The 16,906-nt window shown below is 35.6% G+C and overlaps 1 protein-coding gene across 2 annotated transcripts; it reads right to left on the reverse strand.

The window, feature by feature from the left end:
* Positions 1-22: 22 nt before the first annotated feature.
* LOC113339415 (putative RING-H2 finger protein ATL21A) lies at positions 23-1,585 on the reverse strand. 2 transcript variants are annotated; one of them, XM_026584699.1, is made up of 3 exons: positions 1,219-1,585; positions 691-1,017; positions 23-606 (listed from the first exon to the last, which is right to left on the reverse strand). In XM_026584699.1, the coding sequence occupies exons 1-3, from the start codon at positions 1,448-1,450 to the stop codon at positions 191-193; spliced, it is 975 nt and encodes a 324-aa protein (XP_026440484.1). In that variant the 5' UTR covers positions 1,451-1,585; the 3' UTR covers positions 23-190. The 2 variants fall into 2 exon arrangements, with proteins under 2 accessions (XP_026440484.1, XP_026440483.1); XM_026584698.1 differs by having other exon boundaries at positions 691-1,585.
* Positions 1,586-16,906: the final 15,321 nt, after the last annotated feature.

Genomic DNA, 16,906 nt, shown 5'->3' on the forward strand with positions numbered 1-16,906 from the left:
TTCATTAATCAAAGAATTGGAATTAGTCTAATGTATATGTATTCATCAATGATTTCTTCAAAGAATAGAAAATTTTACTTACAAGTTACACCAGTACACAAAGAATATTGTGAAGGGACAAATAAGAAATCGAAAACGTAACAGCTGTATCTATCTCTGAGTATGACAAGCTGAGACAAAGTCGTTTTTCTTACTGGTGGAGGGGAGAATTCCTGCAGACAGGGCATGTTGAGTTTATACCAAGCCAAACATCAATACAATCTGCATGAAAAAAATGATCACATGCCGATAAACTCTTCAATGTCTCTTTAGGTTGATACTCTTGCAAACATATGGAACACGTATTCTCGTATGGACTGGGTAATCTTCGACTTTCACCAAGAACTACGGTAGGATAAGACATTATAGTAGAACCGTCAAGACCAGTTGTTACGACAAACCATTGTGGTGGATCATGAACGACTTCAGGTGATACAGCGTTTGCAGGAAGGTTTATCAAACTAGCACCACCAAAGATATATTCTTTATTGATCAACATAGTGCAACCAGCAAAGCCTAATAGAATTGGTATTATGATGCCCATATAGATAAGAACTTTTTTCCAAACTGCAAAATACAAGATAATTCTCGATAAATTATACCGAAACCGAATGCTATGAAATTAACAAGAAATTACAAGGTGATACTAACCTGGAAGACCCTCAGAGCCTCTTCTAGGTGGAATAACTTCTTGGGTATCGCAATTTCTGCAATCTGATGGAGTCCTCCAAGAGAGATGAAGATCATTTCCAAGTCCATATGACCGATTCAAAGAACTTTCCGGAACCGATATAATACCAATCAACCCACAATTTTTCGTCAAACTATTGGGATTTGTTGCGGATGTAGCAATTACTCTATGGGTGGAGCTGCTAAGGCAACTGATATTGTCCATTGACCTTGTGGACTTAAAAACATTTTGCGATGAGCAGTTGTAGAATGAATAATTCTTAGAGGGCATACTGAAGAAAGGAGTACCTGAAAGATTCAGATTTTTCAGAAGACGTCTTGGAAGGCAGTTACCCGGATCGTGCAATTTTATTTCATTTCTAGTGCTATTTGCAGTACTATTATGGTAGATACTTTGAACAATGAAAACTCCAGAAAATGGCAGCTCTAAAACTGTTCTATTCAACTCATTACATGAAATATCGAAGCCCGGATAACCGCATTTCTCACCTTGACGTCCTTTTAATCTGAAAGGAAATACGATAGCCGGCTCATCCTTGCTACATTGATGATCTTGACAGTTTTCGATACTTGCAATCAAATACGGAGAACAAAGGAATTGGAAGAACAGAAAAATGAGTACAGGCATACCCATTATGTTAATTTGTTGCAGCAATAGATTTCCATTCGCTGTCTCAATTAAATGGGAATAATCACAAGAATATTTCCTAATGAATACCATACCTAAAATGAATTCTTTGATTTCTTCCAAGTCATAATCATTTCTCGAAAGAGTTGTGGGAATCGTCGTCAGAGACCCTTTCGTTACGCCTCCGTTCAACCTGTCATGAATGAACAAGTCATATCAAGATATGAAGTTAAGACTATATTCTACAACCATGTCCTTTCAGAAAAATTCCGTTTCTGTCTATGATGATGTTTTAAAGGAAATATCAAAGAATATCCATTTTTCTGCTTCCGTCGACATTTCTTTTTCTTTTTTCGTTCTTCTTTGAATTGATCAAATGACATTTGAGACTATTTGCTTATTAAATTATTAAGAATAAAAAAACTCCATAGAAAGTCGTACACTAAATCTACATTATCAATTTAGAGATAACCCAGCTGGTCTGATAACAACATATGTGAAGACTAAACTTGGGTAAGCCGGTTTGTGAGATCAGGGCTTTTACAGGCGATTTTCAAGTTCACAAAAATCATTTCTATCTGCATGCACATGCTAAACAAAATCCTAAGACTACACTCAATACACTACAATTTCAAAAGAGATAAGAAAAAGCAACTTTGTTGTAAGGAATAGCCAAATCTCACGGAAAAATTACATAAAATATGTCGCTTTTATGTATTTTTTAATGTATAAAATCCATTTCCTAATGTGTAAAAACCCAGTAATGTCATCTAAAACCTAAAATGAGACGAAAAGAGTATCACATTCATCTTAACGACAAAAACAACAAATTTAATTATCCCAAAACTCAGAGGAAAAAAAATACAATAATTTATTCAGTAATCCTAATAACATCCCCGAACTAGCTTAACAATGATCAACCAGACAACCACACAATGAATCGGAGTTAACTCACTGACTCAATCACTCAGTCCTGCCAAGCCCTAGAAATCGGGAAATCTCATCCACCACAACAGAACCGAACTACGTTGAGAACTTGTGAAATTCATCGGCTTTCCTGAGTCCTTCCTACAAAACATTCTCCTTACAAAAATTGATATTTCTCAAACACTGGTTGTATAGTCGGTCCTTTTCATCATGTCTTTCTTTGACAATATCCTCTCCAGCACCAAGAACGTATCATCTCGGTACAAACCTGAAACTTGATGTTAGGGTTCTAAACCAAAACAGTTGTTAAGAACACAAAACTAGATAGAACCCTAAAGATAAAATCCTTTTTTTATGGGGATTAGCCACCTTTGCTGTGTAAACAATAATGTAACTGAATTTTGTATTGATTGAATGACTTTTACAAGCTCAGGGTTGAAGTATTTATAGCTAACTAGATTCGTTTAACAAGTAATACCAAATTTAAGAAACCAACTAAATAAGGAAACTAACTAAGCTAAAATAGAGTTTAACTAAATAAAGCAAACTAGCCTTGTTGAGGTATTGGCACCGAAACATCCCTCCCTGCTCGAAAAATTGCTTGTCCTCAAGCATCGAAATCTGGAAAACGAAGTAGCAGTTCGTCAGCATCTTCCCAAGTAGCCTCCTCAGTTGGATGATCCTTCCATTTGACTAACCATTTAGTACCTGCACGAGCTCTTTTTTTGAACATTTTACGTTCCAAAATTGTATTTGGTTCCCATTTGCCATAATCCATAGTAACAGGCAAATTCGTATCAACCAGGATTGAAGAACCAAGTTTAGACTTCAACTGAGAAACATGAAACACTGGATGAATACGACTTGTATTAAGTAAGTCCAACCTGTAAGCAACATCTCCAATCTTTTTTAAAACACAAAATGGTTCATAAAATTTAGGATAAAGCTTAGAATAAGCTGTAGTAGCAACCGTACTTTTTATGGATGGTTGTAAACGAAGAAAAACCAAGTCATTCGCTTCAAAATGTCGTTCAGTACGATGTGAGTCAGCATAATTCTTCATTCGTACTTGAGCATCTTGTAAATGTGATTTCAAAAGCCGTATACTATGGTCTCTTGCTCTTAAATTAGCATCAACAACATTCACAAAAGTAGACCCTGAAAAATAAGAAGATATTATTGGTGGTAGTCGACTATAAGTTGCTTGATATGGAGACATCTGGATTGTATAATGAAAGCTTGTGTTATACCACCATTCCTCCCAAGGCAACCATTTAGACCATTCACTAGGCTTATTTCCAGAAAAACATCTCAAGCAGCATTCTAAGGTTCTATTAGTAACCTTTGTTTTCCCATCAGATTGAGGGTGATATGCAGAGCTACGACATACCTTAGTACTCTGCAAGGCAAAATAAGCTTCCCAAAAATTGCTCATAAAAATTGGATCACGATCACTGACAATACTTCTTGTCATACCATGTAGTCGTACAATTTCTTATACAAATAATTCAGGAACAGAGCTAGCTGAATATGAATTCTTAAGGGCTATAAAATGTGCATATTTGGACAATCGATCTACAACCACAAGAATAGAATTTTTGGGGTTTGAAGTAGGAAATCATCAACAAAATCCATAGAAATATCCAACCAAACATCAGCAGGTATTGGAAGGGGATTTAACAATCCTGGTAGAGTTGCTGCTTCAGATTTATTACGTTGGCAAACATCATAATGAGAAATAAAAGTTTTGACTGAAGTCTACATAGATTTCCAGTAGAAAATTTGTTGTAAACGTTTGTACGTACGTAGATAACCAAAATGACCACCTATTGGATAAGAATGAAACTCCTCTAACAACTTATTGCACCAAGTAGAAGATGAAGGAACCACCAAACGTCCTTTATAACGTAGTGTACCATCTGTATAAGAATAATGCAATTTGTAGCTGGGATTGCTGCTTAGCTGTTGAATCAAATTACTCAATTCTGCGTCACTATGGCATTCTTGAATGATGTCAGTAATACCAGAGAAAATTGGTGGCGAAAGAAGAAAAGCATATCTGAAATTCGTGACAAAGCATCAACAGCAATATTTTCCTTACCTTGACGGAAAATGATCTCATAATCATATCCTAATATTTTAGATAACCTTTTTTGCTGCTCCATGGAAGATAATTTTTTATCTAGAAAATATTTCAGACTACGATGGTTTGTATATATTTTGAAATGTTTCCAAGTAAATATGGTCGCCATTTTTGTACAGCTGAAACAATAGCAAGCATCTCTTTATCATAGATAGAGATATTTAAATTCTTTCCAGATAAGGGTTTATTGTAATATGCAATTGGCCTTCTAGATTTCATAAGAACAACACCTAACTGTTGCCAGAGGCATCATATTCCAACACAAATTCTTTTGAAAAATCTGGAAGTATTAAGACTGGTGTTGTTGATAGAGATTGTTGCAGTAACTTGAAAGCAGCAGTGGCGTTGTCATTCCAGACAAAAGCATCTTTCTTAATCAACTGAGTTAATGGAGCACTGATAATACCAAAATTCTTCACAAACTTACGGTAATATCCATCTAAGCCAAAAAACCTCTTAATTCTTTAACTGTAGTAGGAATCGGCCAAGATGATATAGCTTGTATTTTTTTTCATTGTCAACCGAAACTCCTTCAGAAGATATCACATGGCCGAGATATCCAATATATTTATGTGCAAAACTACACTTTGATTCCTTGAAGAACAGTTTATGAGTACGTAACAGTTCAAACACTATAGATAAGTGTTTGAGATGATCCTCAAAACTTTTAGTATAAGTTAAAATATCATCAAAGAAAACAAACACGAACCTGCACAAAAAGGGCCTAAAGATATGATTCATGAAGCTATGAAAGGTAGCCGGTGAATTTGAAATTCCAAAAGGCATAACAAGAAACTCATAGTGACCATCATGAGTGAAAAATGCCGTCTTCGGAATGTCTGGTTTATGCACTTTCAGTTGATGATAACCATAGCAAAAATCCAACTTAAAAAATATCAATGCATCATGTAATTCATCCAACAATTCATCCACCATGGGAATTGTAAATCTATCCTTAATTGAAGAAAAAGACCATAAGTCTCTCAGCATAATAAACACTGCATCGGAAATGAGTCCATAATCATTACAGATATTGAGTTGTCTCCAAATAAGGTAATATCGTCTTACTTAGTCTGAACTACATGGTTAATTTAGTGAAACACCATATGATTGGTCCCAAAGTACGGATCCATTGAATACCCAAAACTGCATCACAACCACTAATATCCAAAAGATGAAAATCAACCTTAAAAATATAGTTATGTAGATTAACTGGTATGTTGAAGCAAGAACCCTTAGTTTGTAATTCACCACCATCACCAACTATAACACTGAGAGACGAATTCTTGGACTCAATGAAATAACCACACTGCTTAGCAAGAGTCGGGTGAAGAAAATTATGAGTAGCACCTGAATCAACTAAGATTGTAAGAGGTCGAGATTTTGTATGTCCTGAGATGCGCATCGTATTGGGAAAAGTAGAACCCATTAAATAGTTATAATAAATATTAACATATTTCTCTTTTAGATCATTGGTTTCATCAAAAGGAATTGGTACAGATTGTTCCTCAAAAATTGGAGTTGTAGAATCTCCATCTGGCACAGCATCTAGGAGTAATAATCGTGTCTTAACACACAAATGAACAGGCTTATAATAATAATCACAATTAAAACAATGTCCTTGGTCTCTTTTTGCTTTTTATTCTTCCCAAGTTAGTCTCTTAGATCCAGGAGGTAAAGTCCGCTTTCTAGGTTGAGAGTTTGTAGCTATTGCTGGTCTGAATTGGCGGAAAGGTTTGGAGATAGAAGAAACTGCAAGTATTTAATCCTCTTGTTGTATTTCCTTTTTGAAAGCCTCATACAAAGTCTTAGGTTCAAACAAACTTACACCAGTTCTAATCTCAACTTCTAAAGAAGCAATGAATAAATCCACAAGATATTTAGTAGGAAGATCATGCACAAAATTAAGTAACTTTTCAAACTCAGAAATTAATTCTCAAACCGTAATTGTTTGAGATAACTTTGTTAGATCTATATGAAGGTTGACAAATTTGTGATCCGCAAATCGACTTCGCAATAACACATAAAATTCTTCACAAGTCAATGTAGGGAGAGATTGTTTAGTCCAACGATAGCAAGAGTTGGCATCACCCTTGAGATGGGCAAAAGCTATGGAAACTTTAAAAGATTGAATTATCCCATGCAAACTAAAATACGGGTCAGCTTGAAAAAACCAACCATCAGGATCAATATCGTCAAAAGTTGGGAATTTGAGATTAGTTTTACCAGCACGAATAGTAGGTATAGTTTCAGCACCACCATTACCCCCATTACCAGTATTATGGCCATTAGTACGTTGGTGATTACCAGTATCATCAGGTCTCCGTGTACTAAAAGCATCATCAATAGCTTCTTTCACAGCAACGGCTAACGCTGTAGACAAAGATGTTGTCAAAGATGTAGACAAAGATGTTCTTAAAGCAGAGATATCCTCCTTACGATTTGCCCTAACAACTCCTTCATTAATCTCAGCTTTCTGAATTTCATCAACACGTTGTTTTTCTAAGCCCTATACCAGCTCTTTAATTTGATCCTTCAAACCCGTAACTTCCTCTGTTAAATCCGAAACCGTCATTAAGAAAAAAAAATTGCTGAAAATTTAAGGATAGAATAAACCTGCTATGTACCAGATGTTAGGGTTCTAAACGAAAACAACTTTTAAGAACACAAAACTAGATAGAACCCTAAAGATAAAATCCTTTTTTATGGGGACTAGCCACCTCTGTTGTGTAAAGAATAATGTAACTGAGTTTTGTATTGATTGAATGACTTTTACAAGCTCAGGGTTGAAGTATTTATAGCTAACTAAATTCGTTTAACAAGTAATACCAAATTTAAGAAACCAACTAAATAAGGAAACTAACTAAGCTAAATAGAGTTTAACTAAATAATAGAAACTAGTCTTGTTGAGGTGTTGGCACCGCAACACCTGATGAATCGGAACCACCGAGATGAGAAGGTATAAAGTAACAGCAACCCAAGAACATAGTTTAGCCATCACGGGAACGAATTGCGAAAAACAAAACTAACAAAAGATCTATATTTATAGAGATGTATAAACATAGAATTCTAATCGGTTTATGGAAGTTGAGTTGCGCCAGGACTGGAAACCGGTTATAAATAATGAGTCCTACACGAATATCAGAATGTAGTGTACCTAGCATTTAGATCTGGACCATTGCTTCCAAATGGATTAATCATTGGTAGACCTAAAGTTTGATAGGTGTCACCAATCCGGTTTTGATAACAGCTTCTCTAAAGATTAAATCGGTATTTTAAGTTCAACCACAAGTAATAGTGCAGTGGAAGGCAGAATCAACGAAGTTTGCCCGAAAACTCTAGGGAGAATCGCCTTCTCCTGCAAACAAGCAGGGTGGAGCTAGGAATCTACCTCTGGGTGGGTAAAAAAGATACTCCAAATGGGAAGAAACTTGTTCTGGGGAGTCCAAAATGCCGTTCTACTAATTTAAAAAAGCTAAACCTAATTTGATTAATTCTATTATTTTTCTTCTTCTGCTCTCTTAGCCGAACTTAAATTTACGAAGAAAAACTTATTTTCGGGTGACTTATTTTATGCTCCAATCAACCGAACTTGGTGTTATTCTTGCCAATCAAGAAAAATGAAAAGTTTCAGTTGTTAACATGTCAGATGTACCTAGATATGTGCAAGTTTAGGCGACAACTTGTCAGCCTAACGTATATATGTTTTCAAAATACCTAAGTCTAACTGAAAAACTATCAACCGAATCTCTGGATTTTCTTCTGATGCAAAGAATGCCCAAAATCCGGCTGATAACTTGTCAACCGAACCTAGATATGTGCAAGTTTAGTCGATAATTTATCAGCCGGACGTAGATATGTTTTTAAAATTCCTAGGTCGAATTGAAAAATTGTCTACCGAATCACTGGATTTTCTTCAGATGCATAGGACACCCAAAATCCGGCTGATAACTTGTCAAGTGAACCCCTTATAACAAACCTAAGAACTTAGGAAAATCTTGAGACTACTATTTCAAAAGTTGCGAGATAAAGCAAGGCTTCTACAAGAGGTTCACAAATTCCACTAAAAATTGAACGTTTTTTTGGGACTACTCAAAAATGGTGGGGGATTACTTTGTGATAGGAATGTATACCCTACATTTATAAGGGGTGTCCTAAAGTGTGGAAATGACTAATCTATCTTTAATCTAATTAAAATTCAAACTAATCTAAACACACACACGTGTATATATATATAACCTAACAAAACAAAATCAAAGTCAAAATTATAACAAATCTATTACTTTTAATTTTTCACAAATCCGTTACTACTAGAGGGTTTATTTTCTTCTTTTTTTTCCGCTTCATCGTCTCAATTCAAAAAAAAATCCACAACCCATTACTTAGTTCAACAAAATGAGTAGTAATCGTTAAAGCGAGTTGAAAATGGAAGTTGCGGAGAGAAGCTCGGTTAGAAATTATCTGAAACAGTTTGTCGAACTAGCCAAACTCAGCTTTAATGGAGTTTTTTTTTTCTTTCAGAGAAAAGTTCGGTTACCTCTCAAAAAAAATTCCCAGCCGAACTTTTTGTTCGGTTACGTCGCAACTTTTTTCCTAGCCGAAATTTTAGTTCAGTTACGTCGCAATTTTTTTCTCTAACGGAACTTTTCTATGAAAACCTATATATTGAGTTCGGTTACGTCGAATTTTTTTTTCCCAACCGAACTTTTAGTTCGGTTGCGTCGCAATTTTTTTTCCTAGACGAACTTTTTCTCTGAAAGCAAAAACTCCATTAAAGCTGAGTTCGGCTACCTGTGTTTTCAGAACCATTAGTCGAACAACACCTGCAGATGAGTTCGGCTACTTGTTCTTCGGATGTCGTAGCTGAACTTTATTTCCATGGGCGAAATCAGTTTATAAATTTTTCATTTTTTCGAAATTTTTTGTCAATTCAAGCAACATTAACTAAATCTGAAGTATACCTAAATACCCAAAACCCTCATTTCTAAATCAACCATCTAAAAAAAAATTAAAAATAAATAAAAATAAAAATCCCCTTCTTCTCAAAAAATATTCTTTTAAAAACAACCAACTAATTAATCTAACCTCACTAATTAATCATTAAACTAATATTAATTAATCACTACACTAACTAATTTAATTACCAAGGGAAAGTTTCGTATTATAAAAAAAATTAGATAAGGGGTGACTCAATATTACTTCTAATATCCACCCAAAAAATGGAGAGTAGTCCCCCACCATTTTTTACTAGTCCCCAGAAAACCGTTTTAAAAACTACCCACTCTTCCTTTAAAGGGTATATTACTGGGGGCGGAACTAGAACCGGGCTTTTCCTAGCTGACGCCCTCCTAAAGCCCACTAAAAAACATTTTTCACATCCTTTTTCTGATGGGCCAAAATTTAGTGTATTATTAATAGGGGAACTTAGGCGCAGGCCCAAAAAAAAAATTATTACCGCCAGGCCCATAATTAATTTCTGATACAGTCGCACCCATAATTATTTAAAAATATTTATAACGTACTGAAAGACTCTATTACCCTTCATCGTTTTTGGGCATAATTTTTTTTCTTCTCCGCCGGTTTCTTTCCCTATTCCTCCATTAATCTCTGTAACGGATCTGCAAAGATTTTTTCTCCATCATTTAAAGAAATAAATCATTTAAAATCGATGATTCAAAGAAGTAAATCATTTTTGACTAAACCCTAGAATACATTTCAACAAAAATGGATGAAACAGACGAAGAAGAAAAAATCAAGTAGAAGAAACAGAAAAAAAGTTATGCAGCTAAATTTTCCATTATATTGTCTTATGCACTAAACAAAATGATGCAGAAGACATTATGCACGTGCATAAAAATCCATAAATCAGAAAAGTGAAAAAAGTAATGCATAAGACAATATGCAGCTAAAACAAAATAATGCATAATGTCTTATGCATCTAAAAAAACTGATGCATAACCAGAAAAAGTGAGAAAAGTAATGCATAAGACATTATGCAGCTAAAACAAAATAATGCATAATGTCTTATGCATCTAAAAAAAACTGATGCATAACCAGAAAAGTGAAAAAAAGTAATGCATAAGACATTATGCAGCTAAAACGAAATAATGCATAACCAGAAAAATGAAAAAAGTAATGCATAAGACATTATGCAGCTAAAACAAAAATAATGCATAATGTTTTATGCAGAAATAATAATGGCATAATGTCTTATGCACTAAACAAAATGATGCATAAGACATTATGCACGTGCATAAAAATCCATAAATCAGAAAAGTGAAAAAAGTAATGCATAAGACAATATGCAGCTAAAACAAAATAATGCATAATGTCTTATGCAGCTAAAAAAAAACTGATGCATAACCAGAAAAGTGAGAAAAGTAATGCATAAGACATTATGCAGCTAAAACAAAATAATGCATAATGTCTTATGCATCTAAAAAAAACTGATGCATAACCAGAAAAGTGAAAAAAAGTAATGCATAAGACATTATGCAACTAAAACAAAAATAACCCGTAATGTATTATGCATCTAAAAAAAACTGATGCATAACCAGAAAAGTGAAAAAGTAATGCATAAGACATTATGCAGCTAAAACAAAATAATGCATAATGTCTTATGCATCTAAACAAAACTGATGCATAACCAGAAAAGTGAAAAAGTAATGCATAAGACATTATGCAGCTAAAACAAAATAATGCATAATGTCTTATGCATCTAAACAAAACTGATGCATAACCAGAAAAATGAAAAAAGTAATGCATAAGACATTATGCAGCTAAAACAAAAATAATGCATAATGTTTTATGCAAAAATAATAATGGCATAATGTCTTATGCACTAAACAAAATGATGCATAAGACATTATGCACGTGCATAAAAATCCATAAATCAGAAAAGTGAAAAAAGTAATGCATAAGACAATATGCAGCTAAAACAAAATAATGCATAATGTCTTATGCATCTAAAAAAAACTGATGCATAACCAGAAAAGTGAGAAAAGTAATGCATAAGACAATATGCAGCTAAAACAAAATAATGCATAATGTCTTATGCATCTAAAAAAAACTGATACATAACCAGAAAAGTGAAAAAAAAGTAATGCATAAGACATTATGCAGCTAAAACAAAAATAATGCATAATGTCTTATGCACCTAAACAAAACTGATGCATAACCAGAAAAGTGAAAAAGTAATGCATAAGACATTATGCAGCTAAAACAAAATAATGCATAATGTTTTATGCATCTAAACAAAACTGATGTTATGCATAAGACATTATGCATAACATCTTTAATTCAAATCTAATCATAAATTTCCGATTGAGATCAAAAACATGGAGACAAATAAGGTATGAAAATTTCCAATTCAGTTGATATCGAAATACTGCAACACACTTCTTACCCTTTTCAATTTCAATTTTAATTTCTTTTTACTTCTCGAATAATCAAAAACAACAGAAACCCAAAATCCCCAGATTTAAACCGCAGATTTTGAAACAGAAACCCTAGTTTTATTGAGAAGATTATTCAGAAAAGGATTTGGGAAAAGATTTGACAAAGGGAAAAATCCAAATGTTAAAAACGAAGAATCGGAGTTCACCATTGTTTTCTTCTCGCTTCTCCCTGTTCGTCGCTCGAAGAAAAGGGTAGTTTGTCCTTTAAAAAACTGAGAAGCAGAATTTCATAAATTATGGGTCTGCTACGAATTTTTGACGGGAAAATGGGTGCGCGCCTGAACTTTTCTGTCCGTGGGTTTGACAGTGGAAAAATCTGGGAGAATGGGTCTCCCTGTAGTTTTCACTTATTAATAGGCTTAAGTGCGGGGTAAAATTTTAGTCAAGCCGTAGGTGTCCTATGTTTCAAGTTCCGCCACCGTATCTTACTCCGATAAAAAACTATTTGGAGTATTATTTTTGCTAGATAACGATAACAGTGTGGAATTTGGAACCCATTGGAGATAACCTTGAAAGAACTTTGTTCCATTTTCTGCTATAATGTAGAATAGAGTTCATTATGCATAGTCCATTGTATGCATAATTCATTATGCATAGTCCATTGTATTTGGGTATTTATGTAAAAATCCATTGTACACAATGTATATAGTAAGCTATATATAAATATATGTCTCTACACCCTATTAGGGTTGTGCGAGAGTTTATACAATTGTTCATGGTATCAGAGCCAGAACGATCTCTCTAAAAACCCTAGCCTCAGCTTCATCCTCTCCTCAAGAAATATTTATCCTACTCTTCTTCTTTTCATCGCCATGTCGACTATATATTCTTCATCCTTTTCTTCTTCCTCTAGCACCATGTTTTCTCATTCAATCACAGGAACCCCAACTATCCCTGCATCTACAACAATGAGTGTAGGCTCTCTTATGTCTTCTTCTTCTTCTTCTTCTATCTATGAACGATCACCTTCTCTCCCTTCCTCTACCAAAATAATTCTTTTAGACAGAACCAACTATCTTCTTTGGGAATCTCAGATTCTACCTATTCTCAAATCCCAACGACTTTATAAATATCTTGATGATTCTTATGAGATACCGAACAAAGAACTTGTTATTGAAGGAACTCAAGACAAAACTTTCAACCCAGCTTATGAAGAATGGGAAGTTATTGATCAAACCATCATGTCTTGGACCAACTCTTCTCTCACTGATCCTATGAAGTCTGAATGTGCTCGTCGTGGAAACTCTCGTGAAGTATGGAAATATCTTCGTTCCACTTATGCTACTATCAATCTAGCTCGGATTCTTCATCTCAAAGCAAATCTCTCAACCATTCAGAAGGAAAATTCTTCGATATCTGAATATATTTTGAAGATAAAGGAAATCTCCGACTCTCTTGCAACAGTTCTCCAACCAGTTTCTGATCTTGAACTTGTCTCCACAACTCTACGTGGTTTAGGTGTTGATTGGTCCAACATATACACCGCTGTCATTACTCGCACTACACTTCCAACTTTTACTGAGCTTCATGCCCTACTACTCCATCATGAGTCTCATCTTCAATATCTACAGAATCTGCAAAACAATTTTTCTGACGTACAGAATCCAGTCTCCTTCTTTGCTGGTGCCCCTGATCGAGGTCAAGGCTTGCACAACCATTCTGGTCGTGGTCGTAGCTCCAACAATGCTCCTGGTCGTGTTCTTGGAGGTGGTAATGGTCGCGGAAACTATTTCAACATCTATAGAGGAGGTAATCATCAATCCGGTAATCGCAACAATGTGAACAATGGGTGGAACACAAACAGAAACTCTTCTGGATGGAATAATGGTGGTGGTTGTGGAACTAATGGTGGCTCTCAGTACAACGGTGGTTACAATCCTGGCAACTATGTATCTGGCTATCCTGGTCGAGGTCGTGGCCATATTAGCAATGATGCATCCGTCCTTGGTCCTCCTCCTCAGAACTCAATTGTTACATGCCAAAGGTGTGGCATCAATGGTCACACTGCTCAGACTTGTCATCGTCTCACTCAATCTCAGAATTCTGATATTCCTCAATCCTTTTCGGCAATGCAAATTCAGTCCATGCCGCATGAAAATCAATGTTTTGCTGATACTGCTGCCTCTGCTCATATGACATCCGATTCTTCTCAGATGACAAATCGCATGGAGTATAATGGTAATGATAAAATTCTTGTTGGTGATGGTAAGATGTTACCGATCTCATGGATTGGTGATATCACTCTTCGCACACCTTCCTCTAGCTTGTTTTTGAAAAATACACTCCATGTTTCATCTATTGCCAAGAGCTTGATTTCGGTTGGCCAAATCACCAAATATTCTGATTGTGTTTTCACTTTTGATCGTCATGGTTTTTGTGTGCAGGATCGACTAACGGGAACTCTTTTGTACAAGGGAAATACTGAAGCTGGAATGTATCCTATTCTCCACAGTTCTCATCCATCCTCTAAGCCCTTATCAGTCTCAGCTCTCTCATCTATCTCAGTTGGTGTTCGTGCAAGTCCTACCATATGGCATATGCGCTTAGGAAATCCCAACAACAGTGTTTTTCAGCACCTTAAATCGAGTATGTCTCTTGATTCTAGTTCCTTTTCTCATTCTATTTGTCCTAGTTGTGTTGGTGCCAAACATCATCGTCTTCCCTTTCAATCTAGAGCTACGTATTCTAATAAAATTGGTGATGTTATTCATTCTGACTTATGGGGTCCTGCACCCTTTAATTCAAATTGTGGTTTTCGCTATTTTCTCTTATTTGTTGATGAGTACTCTCGCTTCACCTGGATTTATTTTATGTTTGATAAAACACAAGTATTTCGTTGCTTTCTTAACTTCAAATCTTTGATTGAGACACAATTCTCTACAACCATTCAGATTCTCCAAACTGATGGTGGTACTGAATATGCTGAGCCCTTGAAGTCTTACTTATTTGAGCATGGTATTATTAGTCAATCTTCTTGTCCGAGCACGCCTCAAAAAAATGGCATTGCTGAACGTAAGATACGCCATATCACTGAAACTGGTCGGGCCTTAATGATTCAAAGTGGTTTTCCTGAAACCTTTTGGGCTGAATTTTACGCTACAGCTGTTTATTTGATTAATCGCTTTCCTACTGCTGTTTTATCAAATCAATCTCCATATTCTGCTGTGCACAATCGATTTTCGGACTATGATTTTTTGAAGATTTTTGGTTGTCGTTGTTTTCCTCTCCTGACTCATTTTCGAAAGAACAAACTTCAACCTAAAACTCTACCATGTATATTCATTGGTTGTAGTAATCGTCATATAGGTTATAAGTGTCTTGAAGTTAAGAGTAATCGTATTTACATATCTCTTCATGTAATATTTGATGAGTCAATTTTTCCGTATGCTACTGATGTTGTTGTTATATCTCCTGTTCTTCCCTTAAATCCCTCTACTGCTACCATCTTAAGTTGGCCCAACACTATCTCCGCTACTCATCTGAATTCACCATCAACTTTTTCTCCCACTGTTTCTATCACTCCACATCCCAGTCAACATCCATCTTCTCCCTTATCTTCTCATTCATCTGATTCTACAGATACACCAACTTCTCACACTTCGTCATCTTCCCCTGCTTCGTCTATAAATCCCAGACGACTTTGTTTCTCTACTGATGATGATTCCTCATCTCCATCCTTGTCTATTATTTCATCTCCATTCTCTACTAGTATTTCTAGTCCTTCATCCACTTCATTATCCTCATCCCCAGATTCTTCCTCTACTCAGTCCACATTTTCAGCAGACTTGACGATTGTACAAGAGGATCCTCAGTCAATTCCTAATGCACATCCGATGGTTACAAGGCTCAAGGACAATACTATCCAGCGTAAAAGTTTTAAGGGATACTTTTCTAGTAAATGTCCACTTTTACCTTGCTTTGCATCTCACTATGCATCTCTCCCACCTGAGCCGTCTTGCTTTACTGCTGCCTCAAAATTCCCGGAGTGGTAGGATGCTATGCTTGAAGAATTCAATGTGTTACTTCGCAATCGTACTTGGTATCTGGTTCTTCGACGTCCTGGAATGAACGTTATTGGTTGTAAGTGGGTTTATCGAGTCAAGCAGAAGTATGATGGCTCCCTGGACAGACGCAAATCTCGTCTTGTTGCTAAAGGATATTCTCAACAACATGGGATTGACTATGATGATACATTCAGTCCTGTTGTTAAACTAGTTATCGTACGGTTAGTTTTCAGTCTTGCATTTTCTTATGGATGGCCACTTAAGCAGTTGGATGTTAAGAACACATTTTTGCATGGTTTTCTTGATCAAGAAGTGTATTTGGAACATCCTCAGGGGTTTAAGGATCCACGTTTGCATGCTGCATAAGGCTCTTTATGGATTGAAACAGGCTCCTCGTTCCTGGTTTCGTCGATTTGATACTTTTATTTTGCAGCTTGGTTTCAAATCGTCTCACTCCGATCACTCCATGTTTATAAAGAACTCTGGTACTGGTATAGTAATTCTCTTACTGTACGTTGATGATATCATCTTGACTGGTAGTGATACTGTTGGTATTCAGTCTCTGCTTCCACAACTTCAAACTGAGTTCTTTATGACCGATTTAAGAGATTTACATTATTTTCTTGGTTTGGAGGCTACTAAGACTACTAATGGATTGGTCTTAACTCAGAACAAATATATGTTGGATTTCTTGAAGCAGATTGATTTGCATGATGCCAAACCAGTCTCAACTCCAGTTTCTCCTCGTTCTAAGTTGTCCTCCAATGATGCTTCCTTATTTCCTGATGTTACTTTGTTTAGAAGTTTGGTGGGAGGTTTGCAGTACCTCAATTTGACTCGCCCGGACATTACTTATGCTGTCAATCAAGTAAGTCAATTTATGCATCGTCCAACTCATACACATTTTATGGCTGTTAAGAGAATTCTTCGATATCACAAAGGTACACTCGGTCATGGAATTTGCTTCTGGCGTAGTAATCAATGCAGCTTACAGCCTACTCGGATGCTGATTGGGGTG

Source organism: Papaver somniferum, unplaced genomic scaffold, assembly GCF_003573695.1.
Source record: "Papaver somniferum cultivar HN1 unplaced genomic scaffold, ASM357369v1 unplaced-scaffold_21, whole genome shotgun sequence".
Lineage (NCBI taxonomy): Eukaryota > Viridiplantae > Streptophyta > Magnoliopsida > Ranunculales > Papaveraceae > Papaver > Papaver somniferum.